A 24,585-nucleotide genomic window follows, 5' to 3' on the forward strand; every position below is an offset into this window, starting at 1 on the left:
GGCCCCCGTACCCATCTCATGGATTTAGGTCACCTATAATCTCAACTCGTTCCACGTAAAATTTGGGCTTTGTCGGTATTGGGGTCTGGGTGTGGCACTCATTGCAATGCACCCTTGTCTAAAAATGGCAAAATTAAATGCTAATTATCTACCCTACAGAAGGAGTTACGGGAAAAATTTCTATAGACGGCTTTCCAAAAGTCATATGTGTAGATTTCAAATATACCCTCGGATTTGACCTTTGACCTTTACTTCAAGGTCAAATGGGTCAAAATTTTCAAAAAAATGAAATTTTTTACGAAAAAAAATTTTTTTGCCCTGTTATTCAGACCCCACACAGACTTAACCAATAATATTATTGGAAAGTGTTACCCTTCAGGTCATCTTTCATCTCCGTGAATTTGGGGTCAATCGGTGCATTTTCACAGGAGTAGCGGCCATAAGATACCGAAACTGAAAACTGTCTCTAATTCGGGAACCGTTAATGCTAGAGACCCATTCTTTTTTGCATTTTGTAGAGCATGTAAAGCCCAACACTGGTGGTGGTCTCGGTTTTTTTGTATTCCATACGGTTTTCGAGTTACGCTGTATCAGAAAGTACATATTGGTGGTGAAAGGAAAATGTACGGAAGCCGACTGGTGCCATATGTAGAAAAAAAAATTATCTCGAAATTTCGAGATACTATTTTGAAATTTGAACAAAAAAAATTTTTATCTCGAAATTTCGAGATAGCATTTTGAAATTTGAACAAAAAAAAAATTATCTCGAAATTTCGAGATAGCATTTTGATATTTGAGCAAAAAAATTTATCTCGAAATTTCGAGATAGTATTTTGAAATTTGAACAAAAAAAATGCTATCTCGAAATTTCGAGATAATTTTTTTTTTCAACATATGGCACCAGTCGGCTTCCGTAAAAATGTGCAGTACGGTAATGGATAATAAATTTTGAACTCCGGAAAAATAAAACATAATGCTTGGCAAAGCAGACAACTTGTGGTCAAAAATGACATTATTTTATCAAATTTAAACTTCTGCAACTTCAGAGAACCTCCCATTTCAAGAACTTTGACCAAAATGACCTTTTCTTTATTTTAATTAATTTTTTCTGTAGGAAATTTATGGCACATTATGGTAACTCCAAAATTATAACATTTAGTCCCTTATATCTCCAAAACTGGCAGAGATAGGTCCATAGTTACTATTGAAGTTGAATAGGAAGTCATATACTGGCAATCTTACTGTGACCTTGACATTGACCTTTGACCTACTTTTCACCATGAACTGAACTTTGCAAATTTTGCTTCCCTTTTATCTCCAAAACTGGCAGAGATAGGTCCATAGTTACTATTGAAGTTGAATAGGAAGTCATATACTGGCAATTTTACTGTGACCTTGAAATTGACCTTTGACCTACTTTTCACCTTGAACTGAACTTTGCAAAATTTGCTTCCCTTTTATCTCCAAAACTGGCAGAGATAGGTCCATAGTTACTATTGAACTTGCATAGGAAGTCATATACTGGCAATTTTACTGTGACCTTGAAATTGACCTTTGACCTTCTTTTCACCATGAACTGAACTTTGCAAATTTTGCTTCCCTTTTATCTCCAAAACTGGCAGAGATAGGTCCATAGTTACTATTGAAGTTGAATAGGAAGTCATATACTGGCAATCTAAATGTGACCTTGAAATTGACCTTTGACCTACTTTTCACCATGAACTGAACTTTGCAAATTTTGCTTCCCTTTTATCTCCAAAACTGGCAGAGATAGGTCCATAGTTACTATTGAAGTTGAATAGGAAGTCATATACTGGCAATCTTACTGTGACCTTGAAATTGACCTTTGACCTACTTTTCACCATGAACTGAACTTTGCAAATTTTGCTTCCCTTTTATCTCCAAAACTGGCAGAGATAGGTCCATAGTTACTATTGAAGTTGGATAGGAAGTCATATACTGGCAATTTACTGTGACCTTGAAATTGACCTTTGACCTACCTTACAATGAACTTAACTTTGATTGCACCATTTTTAGTTATATATATTTTTTGCATATTTTGAAAATTCTTGTTGATTGCATTTTTACAGCTTGTCAAGCACAAGACTGGTGGCTGCACCCCTTATTTTGTGTATGTGGGGGTCTATACGAATGCGCTTGCTCCAGCTGGTGGTACAATATTCGGAGGCGGTATCGCCTCTCTGATCCTCTAGTTGATCATGTGACAATGTTGTTACTCAGGTGTAAGATCAAGAACAAGCAGAGATATCCGTGGACTCCCCCACCCCTTTCAAATAATCCTGGATCCGCACCTGATATGTATCTTGAAGTGACAGATCCATGATTTAGAAATGTGGGATGTATGTGTGTCCATAGAAAGAAAGGTGTCCATATATACACCTAGATTTTTGATGGAGGTTTTCGTATGTGTCTGTATTTTTAACACCGTGTCTGCACCATCTGATGCACCTGTTGCTCACTCTTTAAACCATATTTTTTGTTTTACTTTAAATTTGCTGAGTGGCCTTGTTTAAAAAAAAAAGGCAAATACCTTTCAAGATCAGCATGGTCTTTTTTTTTTGTTGATTTTTTTGTTTTTATTGTTATAATCTTCATTTTTCCTTTTTGATGTCTAGATATATGCAAGCTTAGCTGTCTAGGTAAATTTTATCTAGCATTCCAGACATCGGATAATATTTTGTAGAAATTGTGCATTTTTCAACATGTAGATTATTAACTTTTTTTACAAAACATTCCCATAAAAGTGTATGCCATAACTTAAGCAACTACTATTTACATGTCTGTTCAATAAAATTATTGTTTTATTGTTAACATTGGCTCTTAATGCAAAAAAGTCTGCAGGAGCCTTGGGAAAGTTAGTTTTACTCTTTGAACCCTTTTGATGAAGAGTTGTTACAGTAACTGTAGTGCTACTGAGTCACAGGCTGTGATGCTTCCACTAGTTCTGCATGATGAGATGTAAGCACCTGTGCTGCATGTTCCTGTCTCCATTGTTCAAATATTTCACTTCCATATTCCACGTGCAGATCATCAAGCTTTTTATGAGATTTGGCAATTTCTTGGTTCATCCTGTAAAATAATAAAGGATGATTCATTGAAGATGCACAGTGAGCGAGTACTTATGTCAAATTATTACAGCTGACCCAGACTAAATGCCACCAAATAGTTTCAAATAGGCTAACTTAAAAATCTGAAGAGTTTCGTTTATGCTACAACTTTACAACGTTACAACATTATTTTCTGAAAATGTTATCTGCACAGATTCTTTTTTCTTCCATTCTGTGCTTTATTGACCCGAGGGAAAACAAGCACTTGGTCAAATTTACAAACAGAAATTTGAAGAAGTTGTAGTCATAAAGCTTTTTGCTGTCAAAAGATTAATTTCAGCCCTTTTCTTTTGCTTGTGGCTTTTAATTATTTGTCATGTAAGAAACTGGAACAAAAAGAAATAAATTATATGGCAGGGCTTTTACTCACCTTTGTAGCATCTTTAATTATTTTTCCAATAAAAAGATTCAAAACAATTTGATTCAACGACATCAAATTTCCAGACTTCAACAGTATGTTGAGTTATCTTTTTCTGTTGCCCCCATCCCCCCCTCTCTCTCTCTCTCATACCTCATACAAACTACACATCCCTCTTTCTTTTTTAATTTTTCATCAATATTCTCTACCTGCTACTTTCACTGATTGCTCTTTTGTAAAATGCAGCAGCTCTCTCTTCATCTATGGCATCTGTTGCAGCAATTCGACCACTAGCCTAGAATGTGTAAGTGCCATCGTGGAAATTAATGTTGTCAGGCATGTGTGCAAATCAATTTTTGCTTTTGATGGGTATGATAGGATAGGCCTAACGAACTATAAAATGGCAACTGTATATGCGATTTGATTTTTTCATTAAAGTTATAATAATAATGCACCTTAAAATTATAGGTTGGAGTTGCCTGTTACAAACACCAAATATACCAGTAAAACAATATGTGATGCACGTACATATATGCACTAATCCTTACTTTTCACATGACGTCATCATTTTATGCGAACATTGGGTGTCCGCCATTTTCCTACACCAGGCGGGAGATACTATCGTGCTGAGTTTTTTCACTTTTTATCACGTACACACAGCACAGTCATGCCGATATGTGGAGTGGTTGGATGTTCAAATAAACCGTCCTCACAGAAAGGTATCAGTTTTCATAAAGTACCAACAATCATTAGAGGTCAAGGCGAGGAGACGCAAAAGTTATCTGAAGAAAGACGGCGGTTATGGAAAGCAGCAATAAACAGGAAAGATATTACCTCGGAGGAAAAGTGGGATCGAACCCTTGTTTGTTCGAAACACTTTGTAGGCGGTATGTATATATGTTACTTGTTGGTATCATATAAATGTCAGAGAATAAGGTTTTTGTGAAGGACGGATCTTTGAGTCACAAATGGCAACTACACGTACCTGTTACTCGGTGGAGTCTTTGTCTTATATGCTCCCTGTATCCTGTGTATCTCAGACAATTTCGGACACAAAATTCTTTTTTGATGTACAATTTCAGCACATTTACATGTTTTTACAAATGCAATATAATTCTCATTCTCATGTTGGATTGTTTTTATCATTGCCATGTCTAAATTTTCTAGGTATCAAGGCCTACCTACATGACAGGACCAGTCCGTCCTGGCTTCCAACATTATGCCTAGGGCATTCAGCCTGCATTCCAGAATCAGCAGCCACCAGTAGATACAGGCGTGCCAGTCAGCGTGGGGAAAAGAGGAAACGTGCAGATGCAATAACTTCACTTTTGAACCTCAAAACGCCAAGGCTTGAATCAGACCTTCAAGTGAATGAACAAACTCAACTTCAAGACAGGAGTACAAGTGATGGCAATAGTTGTGAACAATCATCTCTTGACAGTGATTTAGACATAGAGCTAGAGATTCAAGACACAAACTATGAAGTACAGGAATCCAAAGATAGTACTACTGGTACAAGTAAAGAGGTACAAACTGAATTAACAGTTAATGATATTGAAAATATTGAAAATGACAATAAAGCTAGACTTGCAGATTCCAACTGCAAAGTGCCATTCACACGGCAAGATCTCTACAGTTTTGAAGGGTATGAAAAAGATCCAGACAAAGTTTCTTTTTATACTGGATTGCCTAATTTAGGGGGTTTGAAACGAGTGTTTAATTTCATAGAAGCACAAATGAGCAATGGCTCAAAAAACCTGACCAAAGAAAACCAATTCATGTTATGTCTTATAAAATTAAGAATGGATTATGCTTTTCAAGACATGTCAGTTCAGTTAAATGTGTCAGTTGCCACTATTCATAGAATATTTCATGCCACACTGAACATTCTTTACAAAAGACTGAGTTTCTTGGTCCACTGGCCAGAAAGGGAGCATGTCAGAGTATCAATGCCGATGACATTCAGAAAAGAATTTGGTGATAAGGTTGTTGTTATTCTTGATTGTTTCGAACTCAACATAGAAAAACCAAGTGGTTCTCTTAACAAGGTGTATACATACTCTAATTACAAGCATCGTCATACAGTTAAATATCTGATAGGGATAGCCCCACAAGGTACAATAACTTTTATTTCTGAAGGTTGGGGCGGTAGGACCTCAGATAAACACATCACAGAAGAGTCTGGACTTCTAGACAATCTGTTACCTGGTGATATTGTCATGGTAGATCGTGGTTTTTCCATTGAAGAATCTGTCAATTTTTACCAAGCGAAATTGGCAATACCTAGTTTTACACGAGGGAAGTCTCAATTACATCCAATGGAAGTAGAACAGACGAGAAAAATTGCAAATGTACGTATTCATGTAGAGCGGGTTATTGGACTACTTTGTAGGAAATTTAGGATTTTTGACAGTGTTGTACCCTTGGAGTTTCTGAAGTTGAAAAGTGGAGAAGAGGTACCTACAATTGACAAAATTGTTAAAGTATGTTGTTGTCTCACAAATTTATGTCCCTCTGTTGTTCCATTTGATTGAAGTGAAGGAATGTCTAAGTGTTTGGAAACAATTGAAGCATGTATGCATCTATAACAACAATTTTAGTGAAATAAAAATATGTATTGAAAACCATTTATTTTCTCATTTTTTTTCTTTAGAAAAACTTTCCTTGATCCTAGTGGACCAAGATTATCAGAATTCCACACAGCTAACATATTTAGCACCGGGCCGTGGTGACTGCAAAAACTGAATGGCTGAACAACTGAATCCAAGAAAAAAAAGGTTCAATTAGAAGCACCATTGCACTGTAAAAGGTATATTAAGACTAGCACACAAGAACTGAATACTGGTATCACATCCAAAAAATGGGTAAATAGATGAACACATCCGAACAATCTGTATAACTTTACAATAACTGACATCATATGTTAAAAAGATGTAAGGCATTGCACAATAAAATGTCAGAATGGACCAAGATTATCAGAATTCCACACAGCTAACATATTTAGCACCGAGCCGTGGTGACTTCAAAAACTGAATGGCTGAACATATGAATCCAAGAAAAAAAAAGTTCAATTAGAAGCATCATTGCACTGTAATATGTACATTAAGACTAGCACACAAGAACTGAATACTGGTATCACATCCATAAAATGGGTTAACAGAAAAACACATCCGAGCAATCTATATAACTTCACAATTACTGACAGCATATGTTAAAAAGATGTAAGGCATTGCACAATAAAATGTCAGAATGGACCAAGATTATCAGAATTCCACACAGCTAACATATTTAGCACCGAGCCGTGGTGACTTCAAAAACTGAATGGCTGAACATATGAATCCAAGAAAAAAAAAGTTCAATTAGAAGCATCACTGCACTGTAATATGTACATTAAGACTAGCACACAAGAACTGAATACTGGTATCATATCCATAAAATGGGTAAATAGAAAAACACATCCCGAGCAATCTATATAACTTCACAATAACTGACAGCATTTGTTAAAAAGATGTAAAGTATTGCACAATAACATGTCAGAATGGACCAAGATTATCAGAATTCCACACAGCTACACATTTCTACATTTATTGCAAAACCACCTTCCTTTTGGGACTCTCTTCATCTTTATACAACTCATATGGTACCACACTGTGCTGCAGTTCTCATTATCGCATGCTACCATCTTGCGACCATCGTCACTTCCATTACAAATACAGTACTTTGGCTCCTGAGAGTTTGAAGAGCAATTATTGGTCACAACCTCCTTCAACACACGCTTCATGGTAAAATACCCACACAACAATTCAGGCATGACAACCTGCTTATGAAATAATTTTGCTTTTACAGAAATAATATCCCATAAACTTTGATCTTTTACTATTCTTTCACAATGCGATGCATATGGGCACCACACAAAAAAATCGCAATAGTCCAAATTTGACATAAACAGTTGCATTTGAACTTGGTAGTAGTAAGCAGTGTTTTTCTTTAATTTCAGTCCTCCCTCTGTGTTTTCCAACCAGGTCATCTGAATACTGTCTGCTTCACGCAGGGTAAAAGGGCACTTGATCTCTAAAAGACCCTTCCCACAGCAGTTACACGATACAAACCCATCCGGACTGGCCCCAAACTCTGGGAAGTCTGGATTTAATAGAAGTCCAGATCTCTCAACTTGGAAGTCCACATGGAATGGTGCCATGTCCTTGCAGTACTCTTTTCTTGCCACCCTCTCTTTTTTGATGCCCCACTCTGTTGATGCACTGCTGAAGTATTGTGGATAACACACCGACTTTACAACTGACATAGATGGCTTATCTATGTCTGTGTGTACAGCAGAATACAATTGTGAAGCAGTAATACGCCCAAGTCTGTATTTCCTCCAGTGAGTCGATTTACACTGGTCCCTTGTGTGCAGTTCAACATGGGCAGCCTCTGCTTCTGTTACAGCTATACTGATCCCTGCAGTATGGGCTAGGATATCGTCTATGTTGGAATTGTGAAAGTTTGTGTCTTTTAAAGAAGACAAATCCACTGGCCACTGCCCAAGAAGAGCTTTTGGCTTGAAAGTGTGGGCAAATTCAGGGTTGATGGCCAATATACTTGCATTACTGACATCTGACTGATACCCTTGAATAAAGCTGTCCATTTCATTCTTTGTGGGCGAAGAGAAGTCATCCATTGATGTGGACTCTTTCCTCCTCAAATCCCCTGTTTTTCTTTTTTTGGTAGCTGACTGGAGGTCCATATCCACGATGCGGTGAAATGGGTCTTTCAGGTTGCTGGAAGACGGAGCCATCCAATAGGCAGGGACGTCTGTCACAGTGGTCTCTTTCCTTATTCTGGTCCATGTTTCTAGGGCAAATAGCATGGCAGCTATATGACTGCAGCTCTCCCCCAGACCAGCCATGCAAGTGCAATGTGCACACTCAATGGACCCCTCTCCTTTTATGATCACCCAGGGCTCTAAGGGCTTCTCCCTTATGCGCAAAGAATGATGCACCTAAAATGTGAAAAAGGGAAGAATAAGTCATCTTAACATAAACGCATGGATAGGTATTAAATCACATATGGGCTTCTTTTACACACGATGGTAACTTCCTGTTATTTTCCACATGAAGCTTTCGTTACTTTAAGTAAAATCTATGACATATCGCTGACAAACCATGAAAGCAATTAAGCAAAATGCTGTCTACAGCCTACATGCAGATATGGGGAAACTGCAGGATGGACAGGATCAGACCTGTTAAAAAGCCACAGGCAGGACCTATAAGATTTTGTTCTGCAGGTCCTCCAGACTGGCAAGGTTTATGGAAAAATACTATATAAACTTTTTTGGAGGTTCTATAGATTTTTAGGCAGACCTGTAGATTTTTTGGAGTGTAAGCCATACAGACCTGCAGTATTCTCGCCATGTCTGTACATGGAGTATTCCCCATTAATATATTTGGGTCAAAAGTATACAATACATGAAATAATGTCTATTCTTATGAATACATGTAGAAACAAAAATTTAAATCCGTGTTTATGCAAAATATCTTATGAGTATTCTTACCTTAGACTTTATTAAGTGAGAGCCATTTATTTCAATGTGCCTCATGTCCTTAATCCAACCGTCTTGGAAAAGTTTGTAGGCCTCCAATGCCTTGTAATTCCGCAATTCTTCCTTAGTGTATGCAGATCTTTGAAATATCAGAAAGTGAATAACATCTACTAAATTCACCTCTGGCCACGAAGCTTTGTCTGTGCTGCAATCCTTGGATGACACCGTGTAGGGGTCTACTCCAATTTCCTTTGTCTTCTCATCATATCTTTCTCTCACATCTGCCGGTAAGGACTGTCTGTATAGATTGGTGTCCTTCTCCATAACAATAACAAGCAAAATAACAAATGAACAACCAACAAGTGAAAATTCAACAATAAAACGATGATTTGTACAGCAAAGCTCGGCGTGTCGTGCGTGTCGTCTCGATAGCATGGGTAGAAAAATGGCGGTTCACGGGGCATTGTGGGATAGCACACTCGGAGTTGTGACGTCAGTGAAAAGTAAGGATAGTTGCTAGTAGTGCAACTTATGCTTTAACTTTAAGAATTATGGCTGGATATAGGTTACATATAAAGTTACCTTTTGCTGCTGATACTGCTCCTTCATGAAATCACTTAGGTCTGAGTTCATCCCTTCTCCATTACTGCTTAACTTTTCATCTTTCGCAGGGGCACCTGTCGGTTTCCCGTCCGCCATTTGTAAACAATGCCAAAGCGAGGCTGCAGAGTCGGCAGCCCTTTCAAAGCTCCAGCAAAACAAACATTGTAATCCGTTTCCGCGCCACTCAGTTGAAATATAAACCATCACGTGGCAAATAACCCCCTCTCCAGTGTTATTTACAAAGAACTTAAAGGAAGAAATGACAAATTTAAATCGAGTGCTTCAGCGAAGTCGGCATAACTGGTTGCTAAGTTGATAGCAGAACTCGGCCATATTTGTTTACATGTGACAGGGGGGATCTTCCTATTGAAAAATTAAACTCAATTTTCCTCATGTATTCCGACGATGACAGCTCAACAAGCACCCCAAAAGGTGCCTTTGATGTTTATAAAGCCGAGGCAGATGTACTTTTTAAACAAGGAGAATACAAAAAAGCAATAGACAGTTACGGGAAGGTATGTATTGATTTGCACTTGGATCTCTGTTGACTTTATCGATGTTTAGTAAATCTTTCTTTATTTCCCTGGCCTGGATAAGTTTACTTTGTTCTTAATCTATTTGTTAGGTAAGATATTGGTTGGATCTATCAATTAATCGCATTAGCGCACATACGGTTTATTGACGATGGGGATTTCTGTCAAAGTTACAGATATCGATCCAATTTTCTGTTTACTCCGGTTATCGGGCGGTAACTACACCTTGAGATATAATTGAAAGAACTTCATGGCTTAGCCATCGTTACTAAGACAGAGTAAATCATTTCGTGGATAGGAGTGATTGTTTTCTCATTATCAAGATTTTCGGAATTTGTTTCAAGGGAGAGAGATTTTTCTTCACACAAATATTTGAGATCAAAATATTTTGGTATTTCACGTTACCAGTAGGAACATAAAAAAACAAAAGAGAGGATCATTGTTCAAATCAACGTAGAACGTTATTGGCAATGGCTCCTGGAAGCCCAGAAGTTGGTAAAAGGCTTAGGAAGCCTATGGATAATGAATCTGATTCAGATTCAGGCAGTGAACGCAACACTATTAAATTTGAGACACTTAGAGATGAAGGGGATCATTTTTTACATGTGTCACTCTTTCAAAAAGCTATCGAGAGCTATACCAAGGTGAGTGCATAATTATCTGCTAAGTAACAAAAGATGATCCAAGGCTGGATATTCCAGAAACTGACTACTACAATCCTCATAATTATGATAAATGCTATTCTGGAATGCTTTTCTCAACCAGTATATGTAGATAGTTTGAACAATTTTAATTGCTATAATTTAGATATCTATAAAGATATTGAAAAATGTTTTTTGTGATTTGGTACTTTTTTCAAAAATTCAATAGTGCTTCATGCTTGCAATGGCGTCATTTTACAACTGAGGTTAAGAAAGGGGACTGTATGCAGGATTTTGCACTAGAATTTTTCTTTGGATTCACAACCATCTATCTGTTGAGTTCAAATCTCAAAGATACACTATGAATATGAATATTGCACATTTTTGTGATCACTTTTTTTTCACATCACACAAGGCAGGTGAACAGGTCCATGTACAAGAACATTCATTCCTATTTCACTAAGATGCATAGATCCTAATTTTAGCTGTCTAAGGACTATATAAATTATTTGAGTATTAAACAAAGATAACTTGCTGTGGGATACTTAAATTAAGACAGGTTAACTAAAAGGAAATTGGAAGATCAAAGACTGCCAGGTCTTAATTGTATTGTCCTTTATGATGTTTGAACTTACATTAATCAAGAAGTTCCATTGTTGAAACTCCTTGCATTAATTATAACTGTCCCATAATCATATACAGTGTACTGTCATCTTTTTTCCCTAGAATACTGAATACTAGTGTGTCAATTATACATGTCTCACACAATGAGGCAAATTTATCAAACATTTTAGTGTCACAAGCTTGCATTTACATAGAAAAGCTTTTAATACTGCTTCCCTAATCTGTTTATTTTAAGTTTTGGTTAACTGGCTTCTTTAAAAGGAATTGTTTGTTTTCCCCACCCGTAAGCCAGTGCTGCAGTTTATAATGGTTTGGTTTCCACTCTCCGCTGCTATTTACCTTTCGTTATGTTACAAGTTTGTTTAAACAAATTGTGCAAATACAAGTTGCTTGGCATTTCATATGCAGTGTTTGGAACATCATGAACATATATGAAATTAAGAATAGAAGTTTTAAAACCCTGTCCAAATGTTATGTGTAATTAAGCGTAAAACAAATGCGGGAAAGGACTTTCTTTTTTAATTTAAACGTTCATACCAGTACATAGATTTTGAGGTAGCCCAAAATTACCAAAATATTTTTTAAATATTGAATGGCGTTATATTTTATTAAAATCTTAATTAAAGAGTATTTTTAATGTAATAAATTGTGTTTTCTATTAGTTGCTAGTTATACCCAAAATGTTTTCTCAGGCATCAGTATAAACCCCAAAGATAGACACATACTAAGACACACAGACACGCACACATATTGATTATTTTACTTATATATGTACATGTGCTAACTCACCCACTAAATCACTCATTGTTTTGTGTGTTATTGTTACAGGCATTAGGATTAAGCCCTAAAGATACTGACACACTGGTGTCCAGGTCAAAGTGTCACCTGCAGCTAGGAAATGCAAAGGAAGCATTACGAGATGCAGAGGCAGCACTCAGTGAAGACAAGGACTTCCATAAGGTATGTACAGTTAACAACTGGGTGACCACATCATAGTCCACTGTGTCATCAAGGGGTTGACATGTATATTATGAGACATTATTTTGTTCCTCCTTGTCTTCAATACATGTGCCAATAGGAAAGGCTGCAGTTCTGTGTCATCCTTTTGTATCGTAAAGTCTATTGAACACATTTGGATTTTCAACTTTGTAATTATTATTATTATTATTATTATTATTATTATTAATCACTTCAGAATTTTTTATATGCAGTCATGATTAGTGAGCTCAGACACTTTTTTATATATGATATATACAGCTTTGTGAATGAAAAAAAAAATTGTATAATATATATATATATATATATATATATATATATATATATATATATATATATCCCCTCCTTTATAGGGTTTGTTTCAAAAAGCAGAGGCCCTTTACCTCATTGGGGACTTTGAGACAGCACTTGTTTTTTACCACCGTGGAAATAAACTTCGTCCAGAAAAGCAAGAATTCCGTTTAGGAATCCAGAAATCACAGGAGGCAATTAATAACAGTATTGGCTGTAAGTGTCATTAATGTTATGAAAAGAATCGGGCAGTGAAATATATTTATTATGTCACATTTATGTTCCAACTTAAATATAGGGGATATTTAATTTTGTATGATTGCTTAAATTATTTATATCATTTACCTACTTATTTTTACTTTTTTTTTGGATCATGAATATATTCACTACTTTAAAAAGTTTTTCATAATAATTATTTTCATAAGTAACAGAATTAAAGTTCATGCATATTGCTTTGTTAAACAATTTATAAAATATGTAATGCACAGGAATGTATGATTCTTTTATGTTTCTTGTGAAAAACAGGTGACATCGAATGCAAATTGTAACTTTTTTCTTTAACAGCTCCGGAGTCTGTAAAACTAGAGAACAAGGGAGACCTGTCCTTTTTCTTCCAGAAGGATGAGGTGAGATGATCCAGTAATATTGTGATTGCAATTGCACATATATTCTGCCAGTGAAACTAAAATATTTTAATATTAAAATAATTCAGTCTTAAAATTGAGACATAAAATATGTTTTGTTTTATGGAACAGAAACGCACTAACAGATCTCTTATAATAAAATACTTTCTGATGCTGGAATATTGATTTTATCAGTTATAATGGATACTCTGGCTACTGTATAATATGAATGTCTTGTTTATTGTTTGATTTGTTCCTTGTTTAACAGGAGGAAGAAGAGGTAGTGTTAATTTTCTTGACTTAAGGTTTTACAAAACTGTCTAATGTTTTGCTGTGGATCTTCTGTACTTGCTGGGATTTTTTCAAGGAAAACATTTACAACATTTAAGATATATATAATAGCACAAAACTGCTTGATTTGTTCTTTGATTGCCTCATTTTCTCACCTATATTAAAAGTAACTCTTTTCTTGCCTGAAGGGTTATTTTTTTACAAGGGAAGCTATGTTTCTGGAGCTGAACAGTGTGTGTGTGGGTGTGTGCGTGCTTGTGTGCTTAAGCATTTGGTCTTATGCTTAGCACATTATCATACTTATTATTGGAATGTGCAAGCATTTGTGTGACTGGGAGAGTACAGGAAATATATATAAGGATACTTGATCAGATTCTGACAAACTAGAAATTACAATGTAATACAGCATTACTTCTTTTTTCCAATCAGTTTGAACATAACACTTTCACACTACTAAATTTATATTAAATTAATACTGTCCATAATCTATTAAGATAAAATCTTTTGGTTTATTAATCAACTAGCCTATAGTATATGGATGATTGAGAATGAATATTAACTAACTCATTTTCCAGAGGAACAAACCTAAGGGTAGACCTCAGAGACCTGAGGAGGCTGAAAGAAGGAAACAGGAAGCCAAACAGAGGCAAAGAGCCAGGTCCCAGAAAGATGCTAAGACTGTTAAACAGCTGTTAGGAGAATTATATGCTGATAAAGAATTCCTGGAACGATTGTTAGTGGATGAGGGTGAGTTGATGTTCTTAGAGTTGTTTCCTAGTTACTGTTGAGGTGTATTCAAAGCCATACTAAATTTAACCAGTACAGTCAGTACATCTAAGGGACCTCATCGATCTCTTATCTTATTGGAGACTTTTTAAAAAATTGAAAATCCTGTGTTAAGCTACAATGTATTTAGTCATCTGAGAATATCAGTGAGACATTTTATGGTTAAGGTTTATATGGTTCTAGTGGCACATGCACCTTCTCATAGAAACAATCTCGCAATGCACATGTAAAACTTTGATGTCTGTGATTGATTTGGTCAGGGTGCTTTTTCTTTAAGTAGTTGATGACATCTTTTGATATTCTGTCAACAGGTCATATATTGGTATATTCAGTAATACTAGTATAGAATGTGATTGTTGCATGATATGTAATATTGTTGACTCTGCATGCATGTCAGCTTCTCTACCAGTACGTGCTCCTTTCCAAATTAGAAAAATATAACAAATGATGCATGTGAAAAAAAATGACCTTAGTTGTCAAATATGTCTTCTTGATGTCTGTTATAAAGAGTACAAAGAAAAGCTTAGGAATGAGTGTCCTCGCTGCCGTCTTCAAAAGACCAGGTGTATGTGTCTAAAGAGAACCCCCACAGGAACTGGGCGTGTTAGGCACAGGCGGACCCAGTCAGAACCCATACACACCAAGAAGCCTCTGCCTCCCATTAAACAGAGGAAAGTGACAGACAACAATGAAGGTTCTCAACTCACCATGTTGATTATTTGTTCCAATTTTTGTTTTTGTGTTACTGTTTGCTTACTTTGAAATGTGATGTAATGTGTTTCTAATAAAAAAGGGTCTTAATTGAATAAAGAAACATTTGACCACCATACCCTTACCTCCACTAAAGCATATTGCATCAAAAAACACTAAAACATTGATTGTTTTCATTTTACTTTGGCATGTCTCTGTCATGTTTTTCACCCTTATTTAGGTAATATATTGATATATCTTTGCTCTCTCTGACTCTGTCCTTGTGAAACACTATGCTTGAGATATTTTGTTTACAGGGTGTGTGTCAACCAGTTGGCAGAGCTGTCATGCTGGTTTTTATTGATTTATTGCCTATTATATGCTTGTCACCAGAGGGCAGAGCTGTCCTGCTGGTTTTTCTGTTAAACAGGCAATGAACTTCCAGCATTTATTTTCATTGGATTTTATATAGAAATGCTTAATAGTCTGATTTCTTAAAATGTATCATGAAATTACTTAAATGGCTCATTACAGGATTGTTTACAGGATATAGATATACATTATTAAACCTGAGATGCCCCAGGGCCTGTAATATTTACTTTCTAATGTAGACACCAATATAGTATTGTAATATTTATTTTCTAATTTAGACACCAATATAATATTGTAATGTTTACTTTTTAACTTAGGCACCAATATAATATTATGTTTACTTCCTGTTGTAAGCACCAATATAATATTTTTATCATGATAAAAAGTATTCACAAATTTCTCCTTAATTGTTGGCCAATTCTGGTATCTAATTCAGATTATATCTTTAACTCAGAAAACCTAAAATTTAGTGTTCCCTCACAATACCAAGTGTTTTAAAATGCATATCTCACATCTTTTGCTGATAGCCTTCACTAGACAAACCAAGACCAACATGACTATACGTCAACTAGCCGAAGATGGTCTGGACTACCTGGACACCCGGACAGACTTCTGGCTACAGCAGAAACCCATCTATGCCAGGAAGAGGGACAAACTGCTGAGAGATGGGAAAGTAGGAAAAGGAAAGCAATCAAATCCGACCAAATATATTTTGAATAACTTAGAGAAGATAGATGAAGGTAAGGGCCACAGAATGAGTGCATTCTTGATGATAGTGATAAAATAACTAACAAATAAAACCCTTTTTTTAATAAAAATAATCAGAAAAGATAAAAGATTTTATTGATATTTATTCTAAAACTTACTTCTTTAACGTTTATATATTCCATTGTATTTTTTTGAAGTCGGGTTGTTCTTCAAAAAGTACAGGTATATGTAAGTATCTACAGATTCCTTTTTTGCAGACAAGTGCAACAACCAGCAATCACATTCTAATACATTTTCAGCTCAGAATAAAGGAAAACATGAGGAGAGTTTGAAACTTTCCAAGAAACTGCTAAAGTCACTTGACCACATGTCTGACAGTGATGTCAAGAATAAACCAGATATCCTGGCCAATATCCACAGCTGTACTGGCAATGCATATCTGGAGCTGAACCAGTATCCACAGGCTCTGGAACATCACCAGAAAGACTACGATCTGGCAGAAGAACAGTGAGTTACATTATCTCATTTCTCACTTGTAATTCTAGTATCTTTAGAGTTCTTTTAGCAAATGGCATACTTTCAGTTTCAATTGAGTTGAGATTGTTGTTAGATCAATCAAACAATGCAATTTACGTACATTATAAAAAGCTAAACCTTTATTGCTAGTATAGGAAATATACATATTGTTTGAAATTGATTTTTTAGTATTATTTGTTTAATTATTTTATATTTCAGTGAACTGCCTGAGGCAAAATCCCGTGCCATGGATAACTTAGGTCGGGTATATGCCAGGATGGGAGAGTTCCAGAAGGCTATCGATATGTGAGTCACATATGGGGAGCATGTAACTTACTTAAAAACCTTGAGCTATATAGAAATACATTTTAATATTTGGATATTAGGTACTAAATTCAGCAATGTTTTCATATTCAAATGACTTCTTATTTTGCTCTAGTCTACTTAGATTTCTCCTCAAATATTTAAGATGAATTAGTATTAGAGTTTTAACACAGAAAATAGAAATGTTATCAATAATACATGCATTTCATACATATGGGTGTTGCAAAAACTTTTACTCATTTGCCAGATTGGGCAGGGAAAGATATTATTGAATTATTCAAAGGAAAGAATAGCTTATCCAGTAGGTCTCAGACTGGCAAAGCTCTGACCAAAGCAGAGAAATGTTCAATCTGCTGCACCTTTATAGTCTTGGAACAGGCAACTTAGAGAAATCAATGCTAATACCTGACACACTATATTCTCTGTAATTGTAGCTGGGAACAGAAGCTTCCACTGAGCAGCAGTCCTTTAGAGAGCACCTGGCTGAACCATGAAGTGGGGAGGTGCCTCCTGGAGCTGGGGAAGAACAAGGAGGCTAAGGACTATGGAGAGAAGTCCCTTGCTGACGCCAAGGAATGTGATGATGGAATATGGCAGCTTAATGCCAGTGTCCTCATAGCTCAATCAGAAGGTGAGACTAGGACCTTGATAGCTTGAAGTATATGTTTTATATCTATATCTGCCATATCAAAAATATTTACAGTAAAGATTATTTAATCTTACTGCATGAAGAAATGAAGAAATGTAAGATGTTCACTATCATTAGCCATTAGATTGTGATTTGGAGGAAAACTTTTGGAATGCTTGCATTTACACCAAATGCTACACACATCTGCATATGCCTTAATTATAAGTGAGATTTTTTTTATGTAGATGGATTTTGATATATTTTTCCTTCTTTGCAGCAAAACTTGGTGATTACCAGGCAGCTTTAAATGCCTTTGAGCGTTCACACGATTTGGCGCGACAACAGGGAGACCGTGCAGCAGAGGTGGCAATTGAAAAAGCTAAAGAGGAGATCAATGAGAAGGTTCTAAAAGGTGGTGTAATTGTTACATCTGCATCTTATTTTTATACTTTTTTTAAAAGAAACAAACCTATAGTTTCACAGTCAGTTAATTCTTACGGTTAACATGCCCTAATTTTGTGTACATCACCTGTTTTATCTGGAATGTTACTCTTCTCATAATTTACCCCCACTCTTATCAGTCTTATCAAAATGCTTGAAGACCTATCACACCTAACACACCCTGTATAACATTCCCTAAGACACTCTTACACTATAGATTGCCTTGCATACTTTAAGAAATTATATTGTGTGCAATTTAGGTGAAATACAGGTGTGATAATGCAGTGTTTGGTCTCTTTATGCCTTTAGTTTATTTTTGATAAATTTGCATTTGTTTCTTTTTGAGAGCATTTTCTTCTGTTTTAAATTTATTTTTGTTTTGCATGCATTTTGTTTCTATCACAGCTGTTGATTCCTCAGACAGAGGCAGTGTCAGAAGTGCTAGTCCAGAGAGAAAAAGTGTCAAAGATGGTCATAGTTCAGATGAAGATGATAGCAAAAGTCAGAAAAGTGCAAAAAGTGAAACTAAATCTAAAACTAGTGAAAAAGGTGACACTAGCCCAAGGTCAGAGAAGGGCCAGAAGGAGAAGGAGGAGGAGGATAATCAAAGTGAACAAGGTAGATTTATAGACGTAAATATTAGCATAGTTGTACACTTCCCACTGCTTACCAGTTGCAACCATTGCTTTATAGTGTCAGTCCTAGCAGTACCTATTGTGGTTAGACTTTAAGTTTTTAGTAAACAATATCATTCCAGTGTATTGTGACCAACACTATATGTTAAAAAAAGCAATGGCTCAGCAATGCCAGCTATTGCTGAGAACTTTGCTACAAAAGTTTTTTTTTTTTTTTTTTGTAAACCTTTAAGGTAGTTTTTTAGATGTATAGATTTGTTTTCTTTTTAGTAGTTATCTATTGTCTAATTGTGATTCCAATACATGTAGAATTAGTCCACTATTGGTTAAATTCTTGGTGTAATTAGTAGCAGTTGTTGTACTATATTGTGTATATTAATACATAAGTGGATAACTTGGTAGTTTTGCATTCACCTTTACTTTATGCATGTTTTGTGTAATTTTCTTATGTATATGCTTCTTTGGAACCACCATTTACCCATAGAACTCTTTTGTTTTGTAATTTTTTACACTAATAATGTGTTAGAAGTACTTGTATTCATTTATACATTGAGAATATTTTTTAAGTACTTGTATTCATTTTTTAAATCAGAAGTAAACACAAGGTATATGTGTTAAATTATATATTAGGATACAAATTATTTGGTATATTTTGCATGACTATAGAGTTAACACATAGAAAATTCAATTTTGCACCTAATTAACCTAAACCTATTTCTATATATATCTGTGTGAACTAAAACAACCACTGTGTATGACTTATTTTTATCTACTAACAATTCTAAAAGAGAGTGAGGCCAGCCAGGATTTGAGACCTGAAGTCAAAATATCTGTAGCTTCTTCTGGGGGCACACTAAATGGTGACACAGGAAATGCAGCAGATATTGAAAATGACACATCAAAGGAAGACCAGCTCAGTCTGAGTGACCATCCCAGTGACACAGATGTGTTAGAGGAGACAGATCAGAATGATGACACAATGAACAGAGACGGGGTGGACACCCCTCCCTCTGCAAGTTCCAGTCCATTGCAACAAGAGAGAATATCACGCACCAGTATTGTGCAGACCACATACGGAGAGCTTTCACAAGGTTTTGCTGCTGTAGTCATATTATGTAGTTGATGTTGTAGCATTATACATGCATTGGTGGAAGAATTTAATTTTGCTTCATGTACAGGATCATGTTTGTTATAGTTCTTTTAGGTTAATGTACCAGTAGTTAACATTTGCCACATGTCCATAATCACTAGACTTTTACTAAATGTGTAAGTCTAAAATGTGATGTGTGATTTGATAAATGTCATAACATAGACTACATGTGCTGTAGGATATAAGTTGTAGAATTCTTTTGGAGACTCAGCACCCAGCTCCCTTTTGGTCATATGTATATGTATAGATTTGTGAATAATGTAACTTTAACTGAAAAAGATATTCAGCAGTCCTTGTGAAGAAATTAAAAGATATCAAAAAATAGAACAGATGAATTTTTTAAAGTCAAAATGCACAGACAAGAAAATGGGGCAGAATTTTGATTAAACTGTAGTATGATGCATGCAGATTAGAGCATGTTTGTAGATGGTTTTAATACAGGTGGCTTTGTATATATATATAGTTGCAGCATAAGGTATACCTGTTATGGTCTGTAAAGCAGTAAAAATCTAGGATAGGCTATATGTGTCTCAGGGCATATGAACTGTAACATTGGCCTTGCTTGAAAGACAGATATTATTGCTAGCACAGTTGGTTTGCATGTTACTCCATTATTTATAGGATATTTGCATACTCTTTAATCTCTTGTGTGTCCTCATGTTATTTCCATATATTTTCATTTTGTTTTGATTTCTGTGAAATGTAGTGCATGCAAAGTTTTAGTTACATTTTGACCATATCAACTGACATTATTGTTGAAGTTATGTATATTTAGTACTAGTTAATAGCAATATTGACTCTTTAAATTTTTCAGATCTTAGTTTTATACTGTCATTTTCAAGCAGCCATTCATTTTTTTCTGTTTGTTGTTTAGGTGAGAAAGAACCAGATAAAGCAGAGGATAAACCTGAGACAGATGCAGATAATCAAACAGGTATGTAGACTTATTCATGCTATTATTAAAGGCAGATAATGCAGGGATGTTAATGTAGGTATTGAGTAATAAATGTTTTTTTTTTCCAAAAGGATTATTTAAAAAATATTTGTCAGCTCAATATCACATGCTAAAGGAATAAGCTTTTCTAGATGACAAATGTACATACCATAGTAACTGTCGTCTTTTGTAAAGTACATGCGGCATAAATAATTTTATATTTCTGAGGACACTTACATTGTTTTTTCTTGACACCCAAAACAAAATCTCCTCAATAATTTTGAAAATTTTAGTTCTGTATAAAATAACTGATAGGAATATTTTATTGTCTCTCCAAATAATCAATTTTCTGGCATACTTAGTATCTTTCATTTGTGATAGAATGAGCCAAGCAATTTATTTATCTTATTATCTGTTCCAGATAAGCCAGCCACAGAGGAGTCTTCCTTAGAGCCCCAGACTAAAGTCACAGAACAAACTAAGGAGGAGTAGCCCTGAAAACCATATCAGCCATTAAGACTGTGAAACTCAAGTATGAAACAATGTTTATGGACTAAACAACTCATCTGAGAGGCAGCTAACACTGTGCAGTATATCTATTTCTGATTTAGTAAAATTTGCCTCATGCTCACAACTGCATTGCTGTGTACTGTTGTAATGATTGTCATAGTATTGTAGTCTCTGATTGGTATGTTGAATTTTCAAAACACCAGTTTTTACCAGGATAACCTATTTCTCAAAGACATACAAATAAGTTTAATTGGCACAGTGATGCAGGTTTATAATCTGAAGTATGTATACAAAAGCAAATGTCTTTTTTTTTGTATTGTGGATGACTTAATCTAGTCTCAAACAAATATATATACTTCAGTACAACCAAACTTAACATGCAACTTTCACTGAAGCCAGGCCAGGTACTGTATGAAAAAGGCAGATCACTGAAGGTGAAAAATATCCTTATGGACTTGCATTCCATGACAAAAATATAATCATTGCACAAGAAAGAGACATTAGAATATTATATATAATAATATAATGAATTTATATTAATAAATAAGTAGAAATAAGTTTCCTCCACACATTGACCTACTCGAACATACATGGTATGTCAGCAGTAAAATAATGTATAAATCTGTAATACATTACCATAATACTGTATCCAGCAGTGAACCACAACAGTTAACCTTATGTAACTTGAAACATTTAAGTGACTACTACATGGTTTAGTACAAGTGTAATATATTTTTGTTTCAAAGAGATAGTAAATATTTTATTTCTATGAAAATGATATACTATATATAATTTTTTAAGTTGTTTAATGATGAAGTTTAATGATAAAAAGGAAGTTTTTCTTAATGTTGTATTTGGAGGTAAAAGTGTTAGAAATGCTTGCGCCCTGTGGTGGAAATAACTGATGAAGATAAGTGTTACCATAATGTCCATTTGAAGCTATGATGTACTTTTCAGGAAGTTTTGTTGAAAGAATATAATATACACATAATTTTTGTATTAATTTTTGTATTTACTCTTAACTACAGCTTATGTTCTTTATGATACTATTATATGCATTGCTCAATTCTATCAAATATTATATGAATTAATCAAAATATGTGTGGCAATATTTTATCTGTATGCAGCTCTGTCCAACAGTTTACATGATATATGTAACATGATATTTAAGTGCAATTCTGTTACATGTGCACCTTTGCTTTATCTTGATTATAATGCAATATATATTACCTGTAGTTTAAATTAATATCCTTCATACAAATATTTTATATATGAAAATTTTAGGGAGGGATAGTAAGAAGTGTATTTTATGGCACAATAATGTCTATGATTTTTACTTAAGATGTCATAAACATTTTCCTATTATTCTCCATATTTGTCCAGATATTATTATTATTCCATATCTAGTTTACTCCGTCCAAAGAAATAAACATGATTATTTTGCATCACTAATAGCTTGTTATGAGTTGTGTTTTGACATGTGTTAAAATGATTAATGAATTAACAAGCACCTACAAATGAAAATGCATTTGAGGGACATTAGTTCCTAGAAAATAAACAAGGCAGCCGAGCTGTCAAATGTACAGAAAAAAAGCAGATAATAATAATAATAATAATAATGCACAAAATAGGATAATATAATATAATCATAACATGGACATTTAAAAATTTGATTTTCACTGGGCTTCATGCACATTGGAGTTCGAAGCCCCACAATGAAAATGCCAATGTGTGAAAGATGAAAAATTTACAAAAATGTACAACAGAAAAATATGCCAAGTAGACTGCTTTTCAACCCAGGCTGCATTTTAGTCCTGTGTTTCTTTCCTGTGAGTTTAAGAAGAGTGATATGTTTTTTTTTTTTTTTTTTTCAATGGTCACTATGGAGGCAGTGCCCAAAATCGGGTTTTCTTCATTTTTGATGCAATATTCAATATGCTAAAATGCATAATGACCATCAATTTTAATAATGAAATTAAAGTAACATGGATATTCAGAAAATGTGACTAGCAAAGGTATTCAAGCCCATGGAAGTTCAAAGTCACACCTTGAAAATGTCGACATGAAAAATTTAATTCTAACAAAAAACTATATTATCTCCAGAAATGTTAACCAACAAAACAGTTTTTCTAATTTAAGCTGTATTTTAGTCCTGTGTTACAGTACTTTTCTGTAAGTTTAAGAAGAGTAAGTGACATGGTTTTCCTTTAATGGTCACTATGGAGGCAATGCCAAAAATAGGATTTTCTTCATTTTTGATGCAATATTACATAATGCTTAACAGCATAATAACTGTTCGTTTTGGCCAAAAAATGAATTTTCCTGGAGCAAACAATTTTCCCATACTTACCAATGGTTAATGAATCCATTTCTACATTCAAAGTTAGTCCCTTATTTTTTTCTAAAAAGTTTTTTTTTTTTGTGATAATCTCTTGAGAATAATAAAAATACCAAAAATTTTTGGGACCCTTTGGCAGGCCCCTAACCCAATGCCAAGTGGGGGTGTGTGGGGTGTGGAGATCTGTGGAGGGTTGGCTTACCGTCTACAGACCCCCCCCCCCCCTTCAAATAATTCTGGATCCGCCTGTCATGCCAGATTTCAATGGGGACATTCAGAATAGATGAACCAAGTACTAACTGATCCACCAACTAAATATGGCCGACCATACTTCAAAAGTGATGCCACTTGTGCTATTAAACAAATTAAATCTCGGCACTGTTAAAAGCGTTCTCAAAATGTAACATTTGAACACGTAAAAAGTGTTCTGAATTTACATGTAAATGTGTTCTAAACAAAAAAAAAAAAAAAAAAAAAAAAAAAAACATAAAAATGTGTTCTATATTTCACAACGCTCAGTGTTCTGGCGCAGAACACTGTTTTTAAAAGCGTTCTCAAAATGTAACATTTGCACACTTAAAATGTGTTCTGTTTCATGTTTGCGACGCGTTCCCGAACTTTAGAGTGTGATAGACGTGTAGACACGAACGTACATTGCACATGTATGTCTTGTTTGAAAACCTAATAAATATATAAATACAAAAAAAATGAATAAATAATAAATATAAGGTTGTAATTAAGTCAGATCACTAAGTGGATCAGTATGTATGTATTCGCAGCCAGACTATCACTCGAAAGCCTCATACCTGTATCACAAGTTGATATCGGCCTTAGCCGAGTACGATGTCAGATAGATGGATCTAGCGGTACCTGGATCTAAAGATACGTGGGTTTATAGGAATCTGTTGGTGGATCTATCGGAACGT

At 35.0% G+C, this 24,585-nt stretch overlaps 4 protein-coding genes across 10 annotated transcripts; 2 read left to right on the top strand and 2 right to left on the bottom strand.

The window, feature by feature from the left end:
* Positions 1-2,792: 2,792 nt before the first annotated feature.
* On the bottom strand, positions 2,793-9,764 carry LOC106181377 (uncharacterized). Its single transcript, XM_013565745.2, has 3 exons — positions 9,608-9,764; positions 3,696-3,781; positions 2,793-3,090 (listed from the first exon to the last, which is right to left on the bottom strand). Exons 1-3 carry the CDS (start codon positions 9,722-9,724, stop codon positions 2,931-2,933), a joined length of 363 nt encoding a protein of 120 aa, XP_013421199.1. The 5' UTR covers positions 9,725-9,764; the 3' UTR covers positions 2,793-2,930.
* On the top strand, positions 4,016-6,169 carry LOC147763407 (uncharacterized). 2 transcript variants are annotated; one of them, XM_087004730.1, is made up of 3 exons: positions 4,019-4,373; positions 4,654-5,012; positions 6,140-6,169. In XM_087004730.1, the coding sequence occupies exons 1-3, from the start codon at positions 4,058-4,060 to the stop codon at positions 6,152-6,154; spliced, it is 690 nt and encodes a 229-aa protein (XP_086860856.1). In that variant the 5' UTR covers positions 4,019-4,057; the 3' UTR covers positions 6,155-6,169. The 2 variants fall into 2 exon arrangements, with proteins under 2 accessions (XP_086860855.1, XP_086860856.1); XM_087004729.1 differs by lacking the exon at positions 6,140-6,169 and having other exon boundaries at positions 4,016-4,373; positions 4,654-6,113.
* Positions 6,100-9,554, bottom strand: LOC147763408 (uncharacterized). Its single transcript, XM_087004728.1, has 2 exons — positions 9,038-9,554; positions 6,100-8,485 (listed from the first exon to the last, which is right to left on the bottom strand). Exons 1-2 carry the CDS (start codon positions 9,458-9,460, stop codon positions 7,055-7,057), a joined length of 1,854 nt encoding a protein of 617 aa, XP_086860854.1. The 5' UTR covers positions 9,461-9,554; the 3' UTR covers positions 6,100-7,054.
* Positions 9,765-9,875: 111 nt separating the features above from the next.
* On the top strand, positions 9,876-22,773 carry LOC106181381 (outer dynein arm-docking complex subunit 4). Of its 6 annotated transcripts, none has more exons than XM_087004721.1 (15): positions 9,876-10,143; positions 12,255-12,386; positions 12,776-12,929; positions 13,278-13,339; positions 14,203-14,374; positions 14,922-15,107; positions 16,003-16,215; positions 16,483-16,690; positions 16,919-17,005; positions 17,458-17,654; positions 17,929-18,063; positions 18,498-18,710; positions 19,516-19,818; positions 20,752-20,811; positions 21,233-22,773. In XM_087004721.1, the coding sequence occupies exons 1-15, from the start codon at positions 10,021-10,023 to the stop codon at positions 21,301-21,303; spliced, it is 2,316 nt and encodes a 771-aa protein (XP_086860847.1). In that variant the 5' UTR covers positions 9,876-10,020; the 3' UTR covers positions 21,304-22,773. The 6 variants fall into 6 exon arrangements, with proteins under 6 accessions (XP_086860847.1, XP_086860851.1, XP_086860846.1 ...); XM_087004720.1 differs by lacking the exon at positions 9,876-10,143 and adding an exon at positions 10,365-10,805; XM_087004725.1 differs by lacking the exon at positions 14,922-15,107 and having other exon boundaries at positions 9,886-10,143.
* The last annotated feature ends 1,812 nt before the right edge of the window (positions 22,774-24,585 follow it).

Source organism: Lingula anatina, chromosome 2 (assembly GCF_051362555.1).
Source record: "Lingula anatina isolate TDL-2025a chromosome 2, LinAna3.0, whole genome shotgun sequence".
NCBI classification, from domain to species: domain Eukaryota; kingdom Metazoa; phylum Brachiopoda; class Lingulata; order Lingulida; family Lingulidae; genus Lingula; species Lingula anatina.

What these genes read in the sequence shown, in the direction of transcription:
- LOC147763408 (XM_087004728.1), bottom strand. Translation starts at nt 9,460, where the DNA reads ATGCTATCGAGACGACACGCACGACACGCCGAGCTTTGCTGTACAAAT. An exon ending in CTCACTTAATAAAGTCTAAG is followed by an intron (nt 8,486 to 9,037) that starts GTAAGAATACTC and finishes TTCACATTTTAG; the next exon opens with GTGCATCATTCTTTGCGCAT.
- LOC106181381 (XM_087004720.1), top strand. Translation starts at nt 10,632, where the DNA reads ATGGCTCCTGGAAGCCCAGAAGTTGGTAAAAGGCTTAGGAAGCCTATG. An exon ending in TTTTCTTCCAGAAGGATGAG is followed by an intron (nt 13,340 to 14,202) that starts GTGAGATGATCC and finishes CTCATTTTCCAG; the next exon opens with AGGAACAAACCTAAGGGTAG. An exon ending in CAATGAGAAGGTTCTAAAAG is followed by an intron (nt 18,064 to 18,497) that starts GTGGTGTAATTG and finishes TTTCTATCACAG; the next exon opens with CTGTTGATTCCTCAGACAGA.
- LOC106181377 (XM_013565745.2), bottom strand. Translation starts at nt 9,724, where the DNA reads ATGGCGGACGGGAAACCGACAGGTGCCCCTGCGAAAGATGAAAAGTTA. An exon ending in AGCAGTATCAGCAGCAAAAG is followed by an intron (nt 3,782 to 9,607) that starts GTAACTTTATAT and finishes TACACATTCTAG; the next exon opens with GCTAGTGGTCGAATTGCTGC. An exon ending in GCAATCAGTGAAAGTAGCAG is followed by an intron (nt 3,091 to 3,695) that starts GTAGAGAATATT and finishes ATTATTTTACAG; the next exon opens with GATGAACCAAGAAATTGCCA.
- LOC147763407 (XM_087004729.1), top strand. Translation starts at nt 4,058, where the DNA reads ATGCGAACATTGGGTGTCCGCCATTTTCCTACACCAGGCGGGAGATAC. An exon ending in TTCGAAACACTTTGTAGGCG is followed by an intron (nt 4,374 to 4,653) that starts GTATGTATATAT and finishes TAAATTTTCTAG; the next exon opens with GTATCAAGGCCTACCTACAT.